General features: G+C 36.5%; 1 protein-coding gene and 1 pseudogene across 3 annotated transcripts in view; both read left to right on the forward strand.

Moving 5' to 3' along the window:
- The window catches only part of LOC103582238 (CD302 antigen), a 120,765-nt gene that overhangs the window by 53,454 nt on the left and 45,387 nt on the right, over nucleotides 1–21,924 (forward strand). For all 3 annotated transcript variants that reach the window (XM_008563892.1, XM_008563897.1, XM_008563904.1), the window contains exons 24-31: nucleotides 1,796–1,925; nucleotides 3,039–3,265; nucleotides 6,791–6,956; nucleotides 8,393–8,560; nucleotides 9,833–9,949; nucleotides 13,814–14,008; nucleotides 17,018–17,244; nucleotides 18,692–18,860. In XM_008563892.1, the coding sequence (XP_008562114.1) occupies nucleotides 1,796–1,925; nucleotides 3,039–3,265; nucleotides 6,791–6,956; nucleotides 8,393–8,560; nucleotides 9,833–9,949; nucleotides 13,814–14,008; nucleotides 17,018–17,244; nucleotides 18,692–18,860 (1,399 nt within the window). The remainder of the gene's footprint in view (nucleotides 1–1,795; nucleotides 1,926–3,038; nucleotides 3,266–6,790; nucleotides 6,957–8,392; nucleotides 8,561–9,832; nucleotides 9,950–13,813; nucleotides 14,009–17,017; nucleotides 17,245–18,691; nucleotides 18,861–21,924) is intronic.
- Nucleotides 19,317–21,325, forward strand: LOC103582309 (annotated as a pseudogene).

The following is a 21,924-nucleotide window of genomic DNA, read 5'->3' on the forward strand; positions in this document are numbered from 1 at the left end:
GTGTTTTCATTTCTGTTCGTAGGGTTAATTTTGTATGGTGTATTGTCAGATTATTTCTTCTGATCATGTTGGCTTTATAAGATGAGCTGGGCAGCTTTCTGTCTTTTCTGTGTTCTGAAATTATGACAGCCTGGAGGATTACCTTTTCATGAAAATTTGGAGGAACTACCTACAAAGTATTAGAACCCTTTTTAGATATCACTCTTTGATGATAAAGGGATTGGCTGTGGTAGTTGAGGGCCTAAGCTGTAGAGTCAGATTCCCAATTCTAATTCAGCTGTTTACTGTGACTTTTGGAGTTTGCTTTTCTTAAGCCTCAATTTCTCATCTGTAAATTCTGATCCTGTTGTACGTACCTCATAGGGTCAATGTGGAGATTACATACAATAATTCATTTAAAGCTTCAAGCGAAGTACCTGACACATAGTTTTTAAAGCTTAGCTATTATTATTAATTTTCAATTTCTTACAAAGTTACTAGTACATTTTTGTGTTTCTGTGTTTCCTTATGACAGTTATGCTAATTGATATTTTTTAAGAAGCTGTCTATTTCATTTAGATTTTCAAATGTGTGGTATTTTTTAAATCTCCATGTCTTATTTTGATTGTTTTTACTTTTTCTTATTTAATTTTTTTTCAAAAACAGGTGCATGTTATTGGTTGTGTTCTCTCTTCTCCATCCTCTACTCCTATGGCTTGGCCAATATTTATGAATACTACTTGTACATTTTTCTATCTTATTTTTCTTGGAGTTATGTTTTTGTTCATTTTCTAATCTTCTATATTGAATTCTGTTTTTCTTTTAAAAAAGAGAATATGTTTAATAATACACATTTGCCTCCATACAAAATTTTACCTGTATCCCTTTCTTTGATATTTCTCATTTTATTCTTTCCTATAATTATTTATTTCATTTTTGATTTAATATTTATCAAGTAGCATTTTTGTTTTATCTGTAGCTCTTGGGATAAGCTTACTTTGCTTACTTTTCTAAGTGTTACATATTTCAAACATACAGAAGAATACTCATATGGGGACAATATGCTTTGAATAAATTTTCATGTTTAATATTATTGATTTATGGTCAGAGAATGAAATCTAGATACTTTTACCTTAATATATGTAGGTTTTTATAGTGACTCCTATAGGATCAGAGCTTTGAGGTATATTTTCTGTTATGTGGTACACAGTCATTACAAAAAGTTTATAAACGAGCCGGCCCGGTGGCGCACTGGAGAGTGCGCCGCTTGGGAGCACGGCAGTGCTCCCGCCGAGGGTTCAGATCCCATGTGGAGACTGGTTCCCGCTCACTGGCTGAGCGTGGTGCGGGCGCAACACCGAGGGCTGCGATCCCGTTGCTGGTCCCCGGTACGGGCACGACACCAAGGGTTGCGATCCCGTTACCGGTCAGTAAAAAAGACAAAAAGGGGGAAAAAAAAAGAGTTTATAAACATCTGATGAGTTAATAATCATTACATTTTTGCTTACTTGAACTGTCAAGACTGATAGAGTGTTAGATATTACGATAGTTGTTCTTGTCATATTTCTAACAGTTTATCTGTTTAGAAGATGTATTTATCAATATTGCCACTGTTTTGTTTTTTAATTTTTAAAGTTAATTGCTCTTTTCCTAGGCTTTGGAAGTTTATCGGGATTTTCTCAGAAATTTCATGGTCAGTTTCCTTATGGGATTTTTTTACAGGGGGAAAATCCAATCTGGAATCTTGAATTTTCTTATTAGGATCTTCAGACTGTTAGTTTCATAATTGCTTATACATATTTGCCTTTTTGTTTAGCTTTTTGAGGAAGAGTCCCACTACCACTGTGCTCTAATACTCAACCTCCGAAATTCACCTTTTACCGGGACATGGAATTTTACTTCTTGCAGTGAATACCACTACGTATCTCTCTGTCAGAAATATTCAGGTATCAATTATTATGTAGACAACTATGATACTTTATGCTGTAATATATATGCAGTTCGTTTTTATAAAAATCTTATAAATGGATTCGTACTAATTTATAATCATATAGCTTAAACTTTTAGCGTGGCTAAACCTGTAGTTCAGTGAGTCAGATTATCTCAAATGGAATGTGGTTTTTTTCAAGTATCACTGCCATACTTAATTACATATAAAAATTTAGAATCTGACGGAATATGTTAATAGTGCTGTTGAATGATAGTTATGGTTGAATTTTGTTATCCTTTCTACTCTGGCACTTTTTAGACTATTTTTTATCATGGGGAAAGAGAAGAAAAAATATTTTTAGTTAAATACAATGTAAACATTCACTGTTAAATTTAGCACAAAAGAAAGATATGAAACATCATAAATGGATCACTGTCTATGCTTTCCTACGATTCAGAAAGTAAAATGCACACTTATAAATAGGAATCATCCATATCTTGAGAAAGATATTTCTTAAAAAGGTATTACATTGTTTTTATTGACCAAAATGAGTTTTTAAAAAATGTTTAAGAAAAAATTTTGTCATGTAATGAGGACCTTAATTGGACATTTCATGTACTAGAGCAAAACATTTTTGCTAAATTAATCTTTACCCACTTGTCCCACACTTTTTAGTGACTACATTCAGAGAAGTACTGTAAAGCAATAATGCAAATACATCCTCTTGTGGGTGGTTTTGTACTTTTTTTCGTGGTAGCTTTCCCAGATGAAAACTTTGTAAGGGTACACAATACCTTGTTGAAGCTGTTCTAATAGAAGAGGTATCTGGCACCAACATGAAACGGTGATCTTATTGCAGGCTACATCTATTCACAGCTTTTCTCTTTCCGAAATCAGATCAACTAAACAGAATTTTGTTCTGATTTTAGAAGACAAATGTTGCAGCTCACACATTTTACCTAAAGTGTACACAGGAAGACATTCCTGATTCTCCCACCCCGAATCTAAAATAAATAAATAGGTAAATAATATCTAAAGTAGACTAGTATGGGGATAAATTTGAAAAAATGTCCCATGACTTACAGAGTGGAAGGTGTTTGCTTTTGCTTTTGTTTTCTTTTACACACAGAAATTAAAGGCACACAGACCTTGCAGAATACTTCAGAAACCATAAAGTATCTAAATAACCTGTACAAAATAATCCCGAAGAATCTGACTTGGCACGAAGCCCTAAGGGAGTGTCTGAAGGATGACATGCACCTGGTGAGCATCACGGACCCTTACCAACAGGCATTCCTCACCGTGCAGGCAGCCCTCTGGAACTCTCCTTTGTGGATTGGACTCTCCAGTCAGGATGTAAGTTCTCAGCCCCAACCGCTAGGACTGGGTGATGGAATGTGACATTTTTTATTGTACATAATGTGTCTTGTATCAGACTAAAAGAAACCAGAGGTCTTAATATCTTACTCCAGTAAATTTCATGGAATATGTGGGTTTTAGTGGCAGTTATCTTTCCACTATTGAAAGAGCTAGAACTTCACTGTTTTAAGTGAATAAAAGGTTCTAGTGGGCATGTATACTTGAGCCCTTCTTTTTATTTATTCTTATCAAAGACTGAGCTAAAATGGGAGTTGCCATATCTCTTTAGCCAAAGAAAAGATGAGAAGAAGGGAAGAATTTAAAAATCAGATGGGTTTGGGCATGTGGAAGCATGGCGGATGGTGTTGAAGAGTCTTTTCATCACTTTAAAAATCAGCAGAGTGTAACAAGCTACTCTAAAAAAGGATTAGAATCACGTCATATCTCAAATCCTGATCTTGGATAGAGGTCTCATGTACATCTCATTCATTTCATAGCCCAGCAAAGAAGGCTGGTTTCCTATTAATGCCCGACACTAACCTATGTATAGGTAGCACAGACAGGAATAGTTACTCCATGGAAGCTTTTGGCTTAATTAAATGGGGTGTTTTTCTTTTTCTTTCTTTTTTTTTTTTTGATGAAGCTGTCATATTCTTCTTGGCGTTATAGGCCATTTTTGCCTCTTTTCTCAGCCATGGTATACCCCAGTATGCCAAGATGGGTCCAGCGCTGTATGGAGAAAATGTGGTTGAAGACAATTTAGTCCTAGCACAATCCCAGAATTGAACTAGAGAATGGTTTAAAAAAACAGAAATGTAACTAAAAGCTCAATTAAAAGTAGCATCTAGAAATGGTGTGAAGAATAGTCTCTCTGAGCCTCTGGGTATTCTAAAATTTACCCCCAGATCAAGCCAGGTGATCAAGCGAGCTGCTTACCCAACCCTCACAGTGTCAGTCCCTTCACAGCATTGCTGGTGCTGATTTCTCTTTGGTGTTTGAGAGTCTGTGAAACCCATAGTTACATCTATTGTGAGGGTCGTAAAAGTTATTACATTCCCTAGTTCCGATCGCCTTAAATCAAAAGCAATATTTACTGTAGAAGATTTGTAAGGTATAGTAAATTAAAAAGAAGAAAATTACAGTCACCTGTAATCCCATCTCCTAAAGATAAATGTGATTTAATATTTTGATATATATCCTTCCAGTTGTTTTTCTTTTCTTTTCTTTTTTTTTTTTTTTTGGCAGCTTGCCAGTACTGGGATCCAAACCCTTGACCTTGGTGTTACAACACTGCCCTCTAATCAGCTGAGCTAACCTGCCAGCTCCCTTCATGTTATTTTTCTATGTACACATATTTGGTTTTAAGACAATTGGGGTCATACTGTTTTATAATTCTTCCCCTCTACTTAGTGATTTTAATGGTTTTGTATATTATCCTATTTTCAATCTTCACTATGGTTCTTTTTCTTTTCCCCTTTAATGTTAGCATATATCTGTCACTGTTTATTATGTATCTTCATAAGCTGTCTTAAATCTTCGAAACATGGCAGGATATTAATAAATAACACTTCAAGTTGAAAGCAGTGAGAGGTGTTAGAAGATTTTAGACAGTAGTAACAATATAAGATTTTTATTTAAGTCAAATGACAGTGGGTGGAGAGTGGGGGAGGAAGCGAGCAGTGTGGAGAGAGGGAGAATTTGAATTTTTTATACAAAAAATTTATTTTTGTATAAATTCAAGTAGGAAATGATGTTAGCCTGAACCAAGGCATGTTTACAATATTCTGGGTTACATAAAGCCCAAGATGTGGCCATGGCAGTGGGTCGGTCAAGTATATAGAAGAGAAAGTACATAGAATTATAGGAAGTCAAGAAGGCTTGGGAACTGGGTGAGTCATTCACATAAACACAAATGCCCCTAGGTCAGTGGTAGAGCCAGGAGGACAGAGTGAGGCTTGTGACATCTTGTTAGTGAGTGTCAGGGAGAGGAAAGGATTCTGAGAGTCCACAGTGGTAAGAAGGGCATAGACCGCAAAAGAAATGACTAAAAGGGATAAAAATACTTACTACCTGCCCCCACCATCATATCCCTGTGGTATCCAAGAATGGAAGAACAGACAGCCTTCCCTTGTGGGTGCTGAAAAAAGATGACTTTCTTGGAAAAGCCAGAGTTAAATTAATTAAGGTCAGGAATTTAGTAAAGAGATATTTATAGTCTTATTAAAGAGATTTCATATTCAGTAAAGAGATGGAAGGTGTGGGATGACTTATCTACCATGGAATGGAAGTTCAAAGGCCCAGGGACAGGCTGGGGGGAAGCTCAGCAAAGGAGGATTCCAGAGTGAGGTATGAATGCAGGCAAATCACATTGCCACAGGACTACATTTGAGGCAACAGTGGTTTAGGGATTAACCAGCCCAAGGTTACAACCGGAATTCTGATCGAGAACATTTCAGAATGCAGCAGCAGGTAGTGTTGAGGCTTGAGTGTGTTTGCTGTTTATGGTTCACTGAGGAGGCTATGTGTGGCCTTTGCTCAGTATTCCAAATAAACTAGCAATGCAAATTGCCTTGGGCCTCAGGAAAGCTTAGCTCCATTGCCTGGTTTAGTCCAGCATTGGTATGTAAGGCCTGGAGCTCTGGCAGCACCATGGGAGAGCTCAGACAGGCCTTTATCCCAAAATCCACCCGCTAGACTTCTGTGCCTACTCCATAGAGCCTATCTCAAGACAGGTGGATGGTCAGGCCCTGGTGATGTGTAAAGACACATGTTCACAGACTTCTAGAGCACAATAGAATATAGTGAATGAGTAAGCTTCTCCCCAAAGACAAGTGGAAACAGGCCTCCTCCACAGGCCTGAGGAGTTAAGAAGAAGGGAACTAACATTTATGTAGAAAGCTTTGTGTGCCAGCTAGCCCCTGGGTTATGTGTTTTACAGTTGTTACCCCATTAATTCCAGCCCTATGAAGTTAATTGTCTACCCATTTAATAGATGAGGGCTGGAAACTTGGAGCAATAGCCTCACAAATCAAAAGCTTGTAAGTAACTGAAGCAGGATTCAAAACCAACTATGCTTAACTCCAAAGTTCTTTCCACTATGCCACATTGTCTCTGATTTAATCCGTGCTTGCAGTGGTCCTCACTTCATTTTACCATTCTGATTTCCAGCCATTTGGAAAATGGTTACGATTATATGTAATGGTCAGGACATAGACTCCAGGGACCGACGGCCTGGATTAGAGTCCCAGCACTGCAGTTTATATTCTGTATGACTTTGCACAAGTTACATACTTCTTTTCCCTCATCTGTAAAATGTACCTCACTCATAAGGTTGTTATGAGGATTAAATGTCAATATTTGAAAAGTGCACAGAACAATGCCTAGCACATAGTAGGTACTATGTAAGTGTGGGTTAAATATAAAATAAAATTTAAAGATCATTAGATTGACCTTGAGGGTCAATATAATACAAAAGGGATAAAGTGAATATTGCTACTTGAAATGTATTTCTGTTCCTTGCAGGATGAACTCAACTTTGGTTGGTCAGATGGGAAACGTCTTCATTTTAGTCGCTGGGCTGAAAATAACCAGCAACTTGATGACTGTGTAGTATTAGACACTGATGGATTCTGGAAAACAGCTGATTGCAGTGATAACCAACTGGGTGCTATTTGCTACTATCCAGGAAGTATGTGAATTTCAAATATTTTAATTCTTAAATTATCATCAGTCTTAGGAATAGTAGAATTTCTTGGGAGTGGTTTTGTAAAATCTGGTTTTGGAATTGTGAAAAAATTATAATGATGTCCTATTTACAACAGAATTTGTTGTGAAGATTTATATTCAAGTAAAATTATTATATATTAGATATTTTGTCATTAATTAGTTATTTTAGACATTTTAATCTTATTTTTATGTCAACCGGCAGTGGTGATTGACACCTTAGTTTAAGTCCCATTGTTACTCAGCCTCATTTTGCATATATTTTGTATTTATATTGGTATAGAAAACTTACATTTGTGAGAATTCTTTCATAATTCTTAACATCAGCAACTAACATGCTGCCGCTGTTAAGATTCAGTGGGTTGCAAGTAACAGTAACAAGCTCAAGGTAGCTTAAGCCTAAGGGAAATTTAGAATCCCCAAAATGAGGACGGAGCTGAGTCTCCTGGGGAATGGGAATCAGGAACCCAGAGATACTCTCTTCTACCTATCATTTCTGTTCCTCTGCGCATCTGCACTCTTCTCTTTATATGCTTTCTGTCTCTCTCTGCACATAGTGGACCATGGCAGCTCTGCGGCTTTCAGTTATAGCTATAACTGGAGAGGAATTGACAATTTCTGAATTCCACTTTTCAGATCCTTAGAGAGAATGTGATGGACTCAGCCTGAGTCAGGTATGCAAGCCCAATTAGAAGAAAGTGTTTTTACAGCAGTCAGGGGCCCACATTTGTGGGTTTGTGGTAGAAAAAAAGACACCACTTCATGGACAAAGGAATTTGTTGTGAGCTAGGAGAGAAACTGAATGGTTTCTACTACATATTAAATAGTTTGATTTATTTTGAGTAGAGCATATCTATATTCACATCTTCTTGAACACATGGCCTTTATATAAAATGAAAAAAAAAACATAATCAAATTTCCTAGATGCCAGATTTTAAACATTTCTGTTTGATTTGGTTAAAGCAATAACTTATTTAGAGTACCAAGTATTTTGTTAAAATGCTTCTTTAAAATTAGAGATACCAGTAGCCAGAAATTTGAAAATGAATTCTCAAAGTTATAATTAGGTGCCTATTATTAATATGTTCATAGAGTTTCTCTGAGATGGCCCCTTGTACTTGACATTTGGTAATGCAGGAAGACAGAAAGTGCATTTAATCTAATAGCACCTCATTTTTTACTTTCTTCCACTCCACCTCAGGGCTAAGAAAATTGTGTTAAATGATTTTCTTCCCTTAGAAAGCTGGCTTTCTATACACTATATTTTAGTACAAACAGAAAACAAGCATCACTGGCTATTACTTCTTGGCTTCCTGAATATTTCCTACAAATAAGTCTAATGACTATGAACAGGATTTAACATTTATATCTGAAATTAGAATTCATTAACTTTCTTTCTAGATGAGACTGAAAAAGAGGTCAAACCAGTTGACAGTGTTAAATGTCCATCTCCTGTTCTAAATACTCCATGGATACCATTTCAGAACAGTTGTTACAATTTTATGATAACAAAGAACAGACATATGGCAACAACACAGGATGAAGTTCACTCTAAATGCCAAAAACTGAGTAAGTATATTATACTGTCATATATGAGACTATTATATTATGCTCATTTTTTTAAAATCTCACCTGTGTTAGAAATATTTTTCTTTTTTTATTTTTATTTTTATTTTTTTATTTTTTTGGTGGCTGGCTGGTAACAGGGATTGAATCCTGGACCTTGGTGTTATCAATACCATGGTCTAACCAACTGAGCTTACTGGTTAGCCAGTATTTCTAATTAGTGCTAGTAACTAGATGTCCAAAATGTTCATCTCTGGGCCGGACCCTGGCTCACTAGGGAGAATGTGGTGCTGATAACACTAAGGCCACAGGTTCAGATCCCTATATAGGGATGGCCTGTTAGCTCACTTGGGAGAGTGTGGTGCTGACAACACCAAGTCAAGGGTAAAGATTCCCTTACCAGTCATCTTAAAAAAAAAAAAAAACTTAGAAAAGAAGCAGCTGTGATTGAAAAAATACATATTTCACACTTTCAGCTCTCAAGACTTTTTAGACAATTCCTAGGAGATCTACTGAGGATTATGACTTTTGAATGATGGAACTGATAGTACTATGAACTTTATGGAAAGCTCCTATGGAAAACATCAAGCCATTATTCCCCAAAGTGTGTTCTGTATAACACTAGTCTTGAGAGATGTACTACAAGAAAAGATGCTTAGAAAAAGAACAAGATTGAGAAACACTAAACACCATAGCCTCCTGTTGGGCGCTATCAAATGCACGAGTACATTAACATATACTAGAAGAAATACTGGCATAATAAACCAATGTTTGCAAACTTTTTATCCATGTAGACCTTTTCTGAGGAACCCCCTTGTAAATGAGGAATACCCTTTGGGAAATATTAAACTTTTTTAACCCTAATAAAATAGTGATCTCTAAGGAAAGGAAGATCTGTCTTATAGTCCATCCAAGAAGTTTTATTTATTATAGAGTAATCTTTGACAGAATATCATTAATATAGATGGATCTGTACCAACCGAAAATGAACCTTAAATGGGGGGGAAGTAAAGGGAATCAATGTTTTAAATTCTTTATTCAGCTACTAATTTTTCACTATAAGATCAAAGTTAACATGAAAATGTTTGAAAACTTCTTAACCTATTCATTTAAGTACAAGATAGTTTTCATTTAATTAATTTAGTCTTTCTGATTTTCTAATATTGTTTTAGTTTTAGGTTATATTAAACTGGAAAGTAAAATTTTCTAAATCTATCACATAAAGTGTTCTGGATAAGTAATTATTAAAATTATTGACTATTTTTTATTTAACAGATCCAAACTCACATATTCTGAGTATACGAAATGAAAAGGAGAATAACTTTGTTCTTGAGCAACTTCTATATTTCAATTACATGGCTTCATGGGTCTTATTAGGAATAACTTATGAAAGTAAGTTGTAAATCTTCCAGTTTTCTCTATTTATATTCATACTTCCTTATAACCTATTTATCAAGTTACAAAAGTATAGTTCTTCAAAGTACATGTTTATCAATACACAAAAGTATAATTATGCTCTCTGCTCTGCCGTTGCCACCTTTACCACCAAGCTTAAATGATGGAAAATCATTTACTTTCTCCAGTCTTCTTTCTAGCAAATCAAGACTAACGAAAAATGACCACACTCCCATATAAATTTCCAGTACTTACTTTATTTCTCTACTAACTATGTGGGATGAATGAGAACAGAATCACTCTTCTATTAATATTGCACCTTTGGGCCTACAGCATTGGCTTGAGGTATACATATGGTAAACATTAGGAAAATGAGACACATGGTCTGACCATGGGATAGGATATTTGAAATTTGAAGTAAATTCCACAAATCCAAAACATGATTAATATGAAATTTTTAAAAGCAGAGAGTCTAATATAGAGGAAACAAGACTAATTTAGAAAGATACTCAGAGATGTCCTGAAAATCATAGAATTTTTGGACTTAGGGAAAAATAATCTGTCTGTGGGCATAAAGCAGCAAAAGTATACATTTACCTTAATAAGGGGCACAGGAAAAGAAGCTAAATTACTCAAATCTGACCATTTTGAAAATAGGCTTCTCCTTTGCTATCAAACCTGTTTTTTTTTTTCCTTTTTGTCTTTTTTCGTGTCCGGCAACGGATCGCAACCCTCAGTGTTGCGCCCGTACCGGACCGGGACTGGCAACGGGATCACAACCCTCGGTGTTGTGTCTGTGGGCATAAAGCAGCAAAAGTATACATTTACCTTAATAAGGGGCACAGGAAAAGAAGCTAAATTACTCAAATCTGACCATTTTGAAAATAGGCTTCTCCTTTGCTATCAAACCTGTTTTTTTTTTTCCTTTTTGTCTTTTTTCGTGTCCGGCAACGGATCGCAACCCTCAGTGTCGCGCCCGTACCGGACCGGGACCGGCAACGGGATCGCAACCCTCGGCGTCGCGCCTGCACCTCGCTCAACCAGTGAGCGGGAACCGGTCTGTATGTGGGATCCGAACCCTCGGCGGGAGCGCCACCACACTCCCAAGCGGCACACTGTAGCAGTGCGCCACCGGGCCGGCCCCCAAACCTGTTTTTTACAGTTGCCAAGGTTTTCCTTAAATGTTTAGTTTGCTGGTGAGTTAATGAAAAGTAAACTATCAAGCAATAGATAAGACTTGGTTTGCCAGTTGAGGATGAGTTCATCATAGTAGAAAATAGTTGGCCCAAGTCTTTTCTTCCGTGACATTTGAGTACCCTTAAATTTAGGAGCGGAGAAAAAAATTGAAGAGAAATAAGGTGGAAAGTTCCCAGGCTTTACCTGAAAGTGACTGAAGAAACAGTGTTCTTGTATTGAACAGTGGAGACCACACCTAAGATATCGAGATTTAAATTGTACCCTCTGATGAAATGTGTAATTGTACTATCAGAAACAACTAAAAATGTATTCTGTATTCTGAAAAAGTATTTTCAAACCTGAAGACTTCTTTTTAATTTTCTTAACTTCTTTTATAAAATGTATAAATAACAATGTCTATTAAAATATACAGACATAAGAGGGACATAGAAAAATGTTTTAAGCAAACAGCAAATTTGTTTTAAATCTAATTCTTACTGGTTTATTTATTTACATCCATAAGTCACTGTTTTTAACTATTTCAGTAAACTTATAGAATGCCTAACTGTATATAGCATCTATACGAAGGATTTTGTTTTTTAAAACATTCTGACTTTTCAACAGTAGGACCATGAATTGAAATTACTAAGAGCAACCACAATATGTCAATTGAGAAATATTTCAAGCCACGTGAAAAGTGACCTGTGCTTATAGCAACTTTAGAAATATACCATTGTGTGTCATATTGGTCAGAAATTCATAATTTTAAAGTTTGGGAGAGGGACAGAGGAAGTGGGGGACATGAGGCGATATACTGCAGCAAGGAGGAACCACATCATGTGTGAGGTATTTCTAGTGTGTTGTTGCTGCAGGCAGATGATTAGGTGTATTGCCTTGGGAGATGGTACCAGTGAAAGGTAGAAAGAACCAGAACAACACTGGGTATGTGTAGGTAATGGTGGCCTTACTCTTCATACCAATTTATAATTTTAATAGACCTAGCAACTTTTTTTTCCAAAGACATTATTGAGACATATTCCCATACCATACAATTCAGACATTTGAAGTATACAAAATAACAGCTTTTAGTACAGTCACAGAGTTGTGCAACCATCACTATCTCAAAAAGAAACACCATAACCATTAGCATTTCCTCCCCTCTCCCAGCCGTTTACAGATTGCCTATTCTAGACATTTCGTATAAATGAGATACAATATGTGAATTTTTTTGTGACTGGTTTCTTCTACTTAGCATAAAGTTTTCACGGTTTAGCCATGTAGCAGGATGTCATTTCATTTTATAGCTGAATAATATTCATTTTACAGATATACCACATTTTATTTATCCATTCATTAGTTGATGGACATTTAGATTGTCTTCACATTTTTGGTTAATTATGAAAAATCCTTCTCTGAACATTCATGTACAAATTTTTGTGTGGACATATGTTTCCATTTCTCTTGGGTATACATCTGGAAGTGGAATTGCTGGGTTTTTTGTTTAGCCATTTGAAGAATTGCGAGGTTATTTTTCAAAGCATCTGTACCATTTTTTATTCCCCACCAGTGTATGAGTTCAAATTTTTCCATATCTATGCCAACATTTGTTTTTATCCATCCAACGAAGAGTAAACTATCAAGCGATAGATAAGACTTGGGTTGCCAGCAGATGATGAATTCATCATAGTAGGTCTTAGTTGGCCCAAGTCATTGAGGTTTCTGTTGCAATTCCTTGATGGCTAATGATGTTAAGCATCTTTTCATGAGCTTATTGGTTAGTTGTATATCATCTTTGAAGAAATTTCTACTCAGATGTTTTGCCCATTTTTAATTAAGTTATTTGTCTTTTTTATTGTTGAGCTGTAAGGATTTTTTATACAGGCATATTCTGGATATAAGTCCCTTGTCACGTAAATGATTTGCAAATATTTTCTCCCATCACTTTCCTGATAGCACAAAAGTTTTTAGTTATGATGAAGTCCAATTTATCTTTGTGTGTGTGCCACTTGTGCATATCTAAGAAGGCTTGCCTACCCCAGGGTCATGAAGACTTACTCCTATATTGTCTTCTAATAGTTTTATAGTTTTAGCTCTTTCATTTAGGTCTATGATCTATTTTGAGTTAACTTTTGTGTATGGTGAAAGGAAGGGGTTCAACTTCATCTTTTTGCATACGGATATTCAGTTGTCTAGCACCATTTGTTGAGACTATTCTTTCCACATTGAATTCTCTTGCACCCTTCTTAAAAATCAGTTGACCTTAAATGTGCACAATTATGAGCATTTTAGGTCCAGAGAAGAGATTTCTGTCACTAATTTTGTAATATATCAATGATTTTCTAAAATGAAATAGTTATGTTTGTTTCCACTGCAACTAAGCACATATATAAGAGAAATGAACGTTTGATGGAAAAAAACCCAAAATGTTAAGTTATTGAAGGGTGATGGAATTATAGATAAATTTTAATTATCATGTTTATAATTTGCATTTTCCAAATTAAAAATAAGCATGACCTATGATTTACTATTATAATCAGGAAATATTTTAATGGGATATACATAATCATAAACTTTTAGAAGTTGGGGAAAAGAGAAAGAAAATTAGTCAAGTTTGAAATATTAACCTTATAATTAACTCGACTTGATTTAATCTCTAAGCATAGAAAAAAAAATGTTCTTCTCTAGATGATTCTCTCATGTGGTTTGATAAGACCATGCTGGCATATACAAACTGGAGAACAGGAAGACCAACTATAAAAAATGACAAGTTTTGGGCTGGTTTGAGTACTGATGGCTTCTGGGATATTCAAACCTTTAATGTTATTGAAGAAACGCTTTATTTTCACCAGCACAGCATTCTTGCTTGTAAAATTGAAATAGGTAAGTATGCCAATGTAGAGTTTCCACTCCAGGGAAAGGGAATATAAAAGGCCATGAGCTCCACTAGTAAGAATCTTGCAGCCGTGATTTTTGAATTCAGTCCTATGTGAGGCACTGCAGAGGTTACGGAGGAAGGAAAAGACATGGTCCCTGGTGTCTGGTCTTGACCTTGAGGAGTAAAATGTAGTTGAGGAGATGGCATTAAATTCTTTATTATTGTTTTATGTAGGTTAGTCTTAGGTTCTATGGTATACAATTAAACTTGTTGGGAATTCAAAAGACATGAATGAAAACAGGAGTAACAAAATCAAGGAACGCCTTCAGGAGGATGTTAACTTTGGTTGGGCCTTGAAGGATGGATAGGATTTTTAGAAATAAGGAAGTGTGTTTGGGTAGAGTTTTAACATTCCAGACAAAATGCATGTTAGTTTTAAATTTTTCACAGCTTAAAAACTGTTACTACCCTTTTGCTGTAAGCCCTCTGCTAACACGGAGCCTAACACAATGGCATCCCAGCTGATGTCTCCCTTCATAGTGGTGCAGAGTAACTTCCTGAAGGCCACCGCCACCAGCAATATCCAGGGATTCCCTATTATCATTTACTTTGAGTCCATGTAAATGTCTGGACTTTTTAGAAATCAGTTTCTATTCCTAATTTCTAGGCCTCCTCTCAGCCCTCGTTTTTTTCCCCATTTGTGCTCAGTAAGCATCTTTTTCTCATTGAGGCTGATTTCTTTTTTTCTTTTTTTTTTTTTTGTCTTTTGTCTTTTTCCGTGTCCGGCAATGGATCGCAACCCTCAGTGTTGCCCCCGTACCGGACCGGGGACCGGCAACGGGATCGCAACCCTCGGTGTCGCTCCCGCGCCTCGCTCAGCCAGTGAGCGGGAACCGGTCTGTATGTGGGATCCGAACCCTCGGGCGGGAGCGCCACCGCGCTTCCCAAGCGGCGCACTATCCAGTGCGCCACCGGGCCGGCCGAGGCTGATTTCTTAATGGTCTCATGTATAGTATATGTCCATCCTCATATTTGCACCTTTATTTATGTTTTCTTCCTGCCAAGAATGTTTCCACTTGTTTCTTTCTTTCTTTTCTACATCTTTAATAAACTTTTCATTTTAGAATAGCTTTAGATTTACAGAAGAGTTGCAAATATAATACAGAGAGTTCCCATATATTCCATACCCCATTTCCCCTGTTGTTGACATCTTACATTAGTAAGGTACATTTGTTACAACTAATAAACCAACTGTGATACATTATTATTAACTGAAGTTCATACATTATTCAGATTTCCTTAGTTTTTGCTTAATATCCTTTTTCTGTTCTGGATTTCAATCAGGATATCACATCACGTTGAGTCATCATTTCTCCTTAGGCTCCTCTTGGCCATGACAGTTTTTCACACTTGTTTTTGATGACCTTGATGGTTTTGAAGAGCACTGGTCGTGTGTTTTGTAGAATGTACCTCAGTTTGGGTTGGCTGATGTTTTTCTCATAAATAATTGGGGTTCTGAGTTTTTTTGAGGAAGAGCACAGGTGTAAAGTGCCCTGCTCATCACATCATATGAACGGTACCAACTATTGTATTTTAACCTTGAGCACCTGGCTCAAGGTAGTGTTTGTTAGGTTTCTTTGTAAATTTCCTCTTTTCCCCCTTTTCCATATTATATACCCTTTGTAAGGAAGCCACTATTCTCAGTCTACACTTACAGAGTGGAGAGTTATTCACCTTCCTGATGAGGGAGTATATATAATTTATGTGGCATTCTGCCAGGAGATTTGTCTATTCTCTCTTATTTAAAAATTTATTGAGTCATTTATTTATACCCTCATAATTGTGGTATAAATAAATACCACAATTTATTTTAGCACTTCCATACTTCCTTTTTATTCTTAATTTCACCCAACCCTCTAGACCTAGTATAGGCTCATGGTTATTTATTTCATTATAATCTAAAATACTACATTATATAATATTTTGCTCAAATTGTTCTAGTTTGGTTATTGGGAGCTCTGCCACTTGGCTTCTATGTCCCTTTGAAATACTCTCATCATTGTGGTCTTGTTGTTGTTGTTTTTGTTTTTAGCACTTTCTTACTTTCTGGTTACATATTTATTTTTAGTCTTAATTCACTTAACCCTCCAGACCTGGTTTATGAAGTATGCTTCCTGACTCCTCTAATTCAGATGAATCTCTTCTTCTCTAGTCTGTCTCACATATCCTAGTGGTTAATAGTTTTGCCCTCATTACAGACATTGTTGATTTCTGTCTCCAACTAATATGTGAGCTCCTCAAATGAAAGACTTTGTTTATGCCTTTTTTTTTTTTTTTTTTTTTTTTTTTTTGGTTACATATTTATTTTTAGTCTTAATTCACTTAACCCTCCAGACCTGGTTTATGAAGTATGCTTCCTGACTCCTCTAATTCAGATGAATCTCTTCTTCTCTAGTCTGTCTCACATATCCTAGTGGTTAATAGTTTTGCCCTCATTACAGACATTGTTGATTTCTGTCTCCAACTAATATGTGAGCTCCTCAAATGAAAGACTTTGTTTATGCCTTTTTTTTTTTTTTTTTTTTGTCTTTTTCCGTGTCTGGCAACAGATCGCAACCCTCAGTGTTGCCCCCGTACTGGACCGGGACCGGCAACGGGATCGCAACCCTCGGTGTTGCCCCCACGCCTCGCTCAGCCAGTGAGCGGGAACCGGTCTGTATGTGGGATCCGAACCCTCGGGCGGGAGCGCCACCACGCTTCCCAAGCGGCGCACTATCCAGTGCGCCACCGGGCCGGCCCCTGTTTATGCCTTTTTTTAATCAACTAGACAACTGTAATATTTAAGAACCTATTGTATGTGCTGTGGCAATAAGAAAAATAAAGTATGCATTTGACCTCTCTTATTAATAAGAAACCTGGTTTTATGTAACTTTTGAAATGATTGCATAATATCCAAAATATGTATTTGAAGTAATTTAAATTTAATTACTAACACTTTAATTTAAATATTATAGTTGACTACAAGGAAGAATATAATACTACACTGCCACAGTTTATTCCATATGAAGATGGTATTTATAATATTATTCAAAAAACCGTAACATGGTATGAAGCTTTAAACATGTGTTCTCAAAGTGGAGGTCATTTGGCAAGTGTTCATGACCAAAATGGCCAGCTCTTTCTGGAAGATATTGTAAAACGTGATGGATATCCACTATGGGTCGGGCTGTCAAGTCATGATGTAAGTCTTGCTTTTCTTTCCAGAAATTTTCCAAATCTGTTACTTTGAGGGTTGTTGGGAGTTTGAGCGTAAAATATTAATTCAGAGTACATTATCAGATTAAATCTTGGGACTCAGTTTGTATAGCATAGTGCTTTCTTACCTTTTACAACATAGAGCAAATAGAAAATTATATTTATAGGATACACTAGGACAAATGGCCAGGCTATCCCAAGGGCCCAGTGCATTAATATCTCAACAACACCTCTGTAGCATATTTGGAGGAGACCAATTGGAAAGCTAGTGAAAAGGAAATAGCATAAAATCAGAAAAACTTGAGTTTCAATAGTAGTGGTGAGTCTTCTGTTTATGTGCAAGTAATCATGAGCAAGTTATTTAACCTTTGCAACCTTATTTCCTCATCTGTAAAATCAGGTTAATAATATTTTCATTGACGTTTTAACACAAAAATTTATATAAGGAGCGAATTAAAATTTTTAATAAAGTTAGGACTAATAGACATGTATTTTCTTCCCACTTTCCCCCTAGAAATTTGTACTACTTAAGATTAATCTTCTGGTGGACACATCTTCTGTCTCACTATTCGAATCCTATTGGCATATTTATGTATTATAATAATGTCTGGTACACAAAAAATAGTCATCTATTGAGATTAGAATTGTAGGCTTAATTTAAATAATCTTTAAAACAAAGTGGGGGGAAATAAAAGAAAAAAAGATAGCAAGTTAAGATTATAGATTCAAGGAAAAATCAAAAGTAGTATTCCCATTTTGAGTTTCTTGGGAAGTATTTTCCTTTTTTAGCCCCCCTGCTGCTTGATGGCCATCTGTAATATGAAAAATGTAGTCAGAGACACAAACCACAAAACTGTGAAACATAGAAAACAATATGCAGAACAATACGAAGGTTGGAATTGTAAATCTGTAATTATGAAAAGCAGAAGCTATTTTCTTTTTTTTTTTTTTCCTTTTTGTCTTTTTTACTGACCGGCAACGGGATCTCAACCCTCAGTGTTGCGCCTGCACCGCGCTCAGCCAGTGAGCGGGAACCAGTCTCCACATGGGATCCGAACCCTCGGCGGGAGCACTGCTGCGCTCCCAAGCGGTGCACTCTGCAGTGCGCCACCGGGCCGGCCCAGAAGCTATTTTCATGTCAATTAGTTTCGAGTTTTATGTAAACTCATTTTTTAAAGAAATAAATGTAGAGACAGAGTATAATAGCCCTGTCTCTAAGGTTAAATTCCTACTTAAATTGTGTCAGAACAAATGTCCCAAATCAATGCATCATAAGTCTAATCTCTGATTTTGCAAATAGGTCCAGACCTACAGTACTTGTAAGCAAATAAGAAAAATTGAAATGGAGTGTTACTTAAAGTACGTACGTGTTCTTTATGTTTTTTTGAACTCATACATCTGGTTTCAGGTTGTCTCTATTATTCTTAAAACAGGGAAGTGAATCAAGTTTTGAATGGTCTGATGGCAGTGAATTTGACTACATACCTTGGAAAGGCCAAAAATCTCCTGGAAATTGTGTTGCATTGTATCCCAAAGGAATTTGGAAACATGAAAAATGCAACTCTGTTAAAGATGGTGCTATTTGTTATAAACCTACGAAATGTAAGACTTGATTTTTAATAGCTGTATATTTACTAAAATATGACATAATTTATGCAGATGATTAAATACTCAATAAAAATTTTTATTTAAATAAGGTTTATCCACAAATCCTATAAAAATAATTTTAATAGTTTATCAATAGAAACAAATATATCCACTCACGGAATTTGTTCTCAAGGGCTTTCATTCTGTTATCAGGTAAACTTTACTCCAGAATTTGTGCATTCTAAATTCACTTAGCAAAGTTTTCCAAAGGCTGAGATGCTACTTTAAAAACAGTTTCCACAGAATATAAATTTGGAAATACCTTATGTGAGTTACCATATTACATATTCTGAGTTTCTATAGAAAGAAGTCTGTTTAACTTTGTGTAATCACGCATTTTCCTAACTTACGTGATCCTGAAAATCTAAGGCATCAGGGGCTGGACTTGGGGTCACCCCTGGTGGTTAGAGCATGAGCCTTGAAGAGCACAAGCCCCAGACCACACGGGGCTGCAAGGTCCGTGGGCAGCAGAGACATGGCTGCAGCATTGGTCTCTGAAGCCTCTGGTCGTCAGTGCTCACCGTGTGTTCTGCTCTGAAGAATCTCGAAGAGCAGATTCAACATTTGGAATTGATCAGATTGAGGCAGAAGAAATTGTGAAAACTTTGACTAGAGTAAAAAGTAAATACAAGAAAGGGAGAATAATGTAAAGAATGAGGAATAAAGGCACAATTAAGAACTGACTTCTCAGTTGTTAGGTACAGAAAAAAAATGTAACTTTTTAGAAGAACAGTTAGAATAAATGAGAAATATGATAAAGCATGCAGAAATGGAGAGGACATCCGTCTCAGAGAAGCAGACTTTACAGGATGAAGGAGAATGACAACATGGTCAAACATAAGTGATGTGCTATACTAGGTTGAATAGAGCTCACCAAAAACTCACGTCCACTCAAAGCCTCAGAATGTGACCTTATTTAGAAATAGAGTCTTTGTGAGTGTAATTATAGTTGTTATGAACTGAAGTTATACTGGATTAGGGTGGGCTCTAAATCCAATAATGGTGTCCTTATAGGAGGAAGACACAGACATAGAGAGAAGAAGGCTATGTGACAACAGAGGCAGACTGCGGTGACAGTCACAAGCCAAGGATTGCCAGTAACCACCAAAAGACAGGAGGGAAGCATGAAACACATTCTCCCTCAGAGCCATCAGATAGAACCAACCCTAATACCACCTTCATTTCAGACTTCCAGCCCCCAGAACTGAGAAAATAAATTTCTGTTGTTTTAAGCCACCAGTGTATGGTAATTTATTATGGCAGCCCTATAATACAAGAACCAATTTAAAAAACTGGATCTTCAGAAAAGTAGAAAATAACAAGTGTTGGTAAGACTGTGGAGAAAATGGAAACTTTTTCATTGCTTGTCGGAATATAAAACGGTGTAACCACTGTGGAAAACGGTATAGTGACTCCTCAGAAACTTAAAACATAAGATTACCATATGATTCAGCAATTCCACTTCTGTGTATATACTCAAAAGAATCGAAAGCAGGGGCTCAGATGTTTGCATAACCATGTTCATAGCAGCATAATATCCAAAAGATGGGAGCAACCCGAGTGTCCATTGACAGATGAATTGATAAGCAAAAATTGGTATATTCTGTATATATACAAAGGAATATTCAGTCTTAAAAAGGAAGGAAATTCTGACCCATACTACAGCATGGATGATCCTTGAAGACATTATGTTAAGTGAAGTAAGCCAGTCACAAAAGGACAAATATTGTATGATTTCACTTACATGAGATACCTAAGAGTTGTCAGATTCATAGGGACAGAAAATAGAATGGCGATTACCGGGAACTGGAGGTAGCAGGGTATGGGGATCTATTGTTTCATGGGAACAGAGTTTCAGTTTTGCAAGATATAAAAGTTCTGGGGATGGATAACAGTGATTGTTGCACAACAATGTAAATGTACTTAATGGTAAATTTTATGTGATGTGTATTTTACCACAATAAAAATATTGGATCTTCTTGAACAGGAATATAGCAAACTTACCACAATGCAGACCCTTGCCAGGAAAAAAAAAAAAATCACACAAGAGTTGAAAGCAAAACTTCATGAAGAAGAAAGAAAAAAATGTATGCATCATAAGGCAGCCCAGCAGCAGGCTGTACTAGAAACAAATAGACTCTGCAGATAGGGCATCTCCATCTGTTCCCAGTGCAAGAAGAATTTTAAAAATTCAGACCATTCAGAAAAGTCCACCAGTCCTAGTGATGCTGTGGCAGCCAATGTTCAACATGCTTTGCATCTAATGAAGCAACATCCGATTAAGCCCAGTGCAACAACAAGTAGTCAGCAGTATTCCTTTGGCAAGTCAACTATTTTTATAAGGTGCTAAAAGCAAGAACTTGCTAGTAACATCTCCTTCCACCAGCAGCATTAATGAGGAGTTTCAGAATTACAGATGAATTTGGCAAATGAGTTTTGATCAGCAGCAGCTGGAAAACTTATCCAGGAGTCCAGCTGTTGAAGAGAGGGAAGACTTTAGACCTCACACTGGTAGCATTAGTGGAAAGAATGGAGGCAAACACCAATCAGATATTTGTAACTAAAGTTCAAAAAGATCAAGCCTGGATTCTAACAGAAGATAGAGAAGCAGAAGAAGGAATTAAGGGCCAACAAAAAGCCTCTTGATGAGGAAGGAAATAGCAACAGTCTTCCTTGTGGAATCATAGAGACCACAAATAAGAACTCTACTAAACAGACCTGGAGAAAAAAGCAGAGCCTTCAGGTACCGAAGAACATGCAGACCACACAGCATTCATTACAGAGCAATAATTTGGGTTGAGATCACTAACTGGTATCAGGTCAGATATTTGATTCAGAATCAAATATCTACCTTGAATATAAATACCAAATATCTGCCTCACCAGTAGGATGTCGACAGTTTACCTTCCAGTTCTCCTTTGCTCTTCTGTTAGAATTAGTAACAGGGGTTAGAGGGCACAAGCTTCATGACACAGGCTTCTTATGTTACTTGGCACAATTAAAAACTAGACAACTTAAA

Source organism: Galeopterus variegatus, unplaced genomic scaffold, assembly GCF_000696425.1.
Source record: "Galeopterus variegatus unplaced genomic scaffold, G_variegatus-3.0.2 Scaffold178, whole genome shotgun sequence".
Classification (NCBI taxonomy): Eukaryota; Metazoa; Chordata; class Mammalia; order Dermoptera; family Cynocephalidae; genus Galeopterus; species Galeopterus variegatus.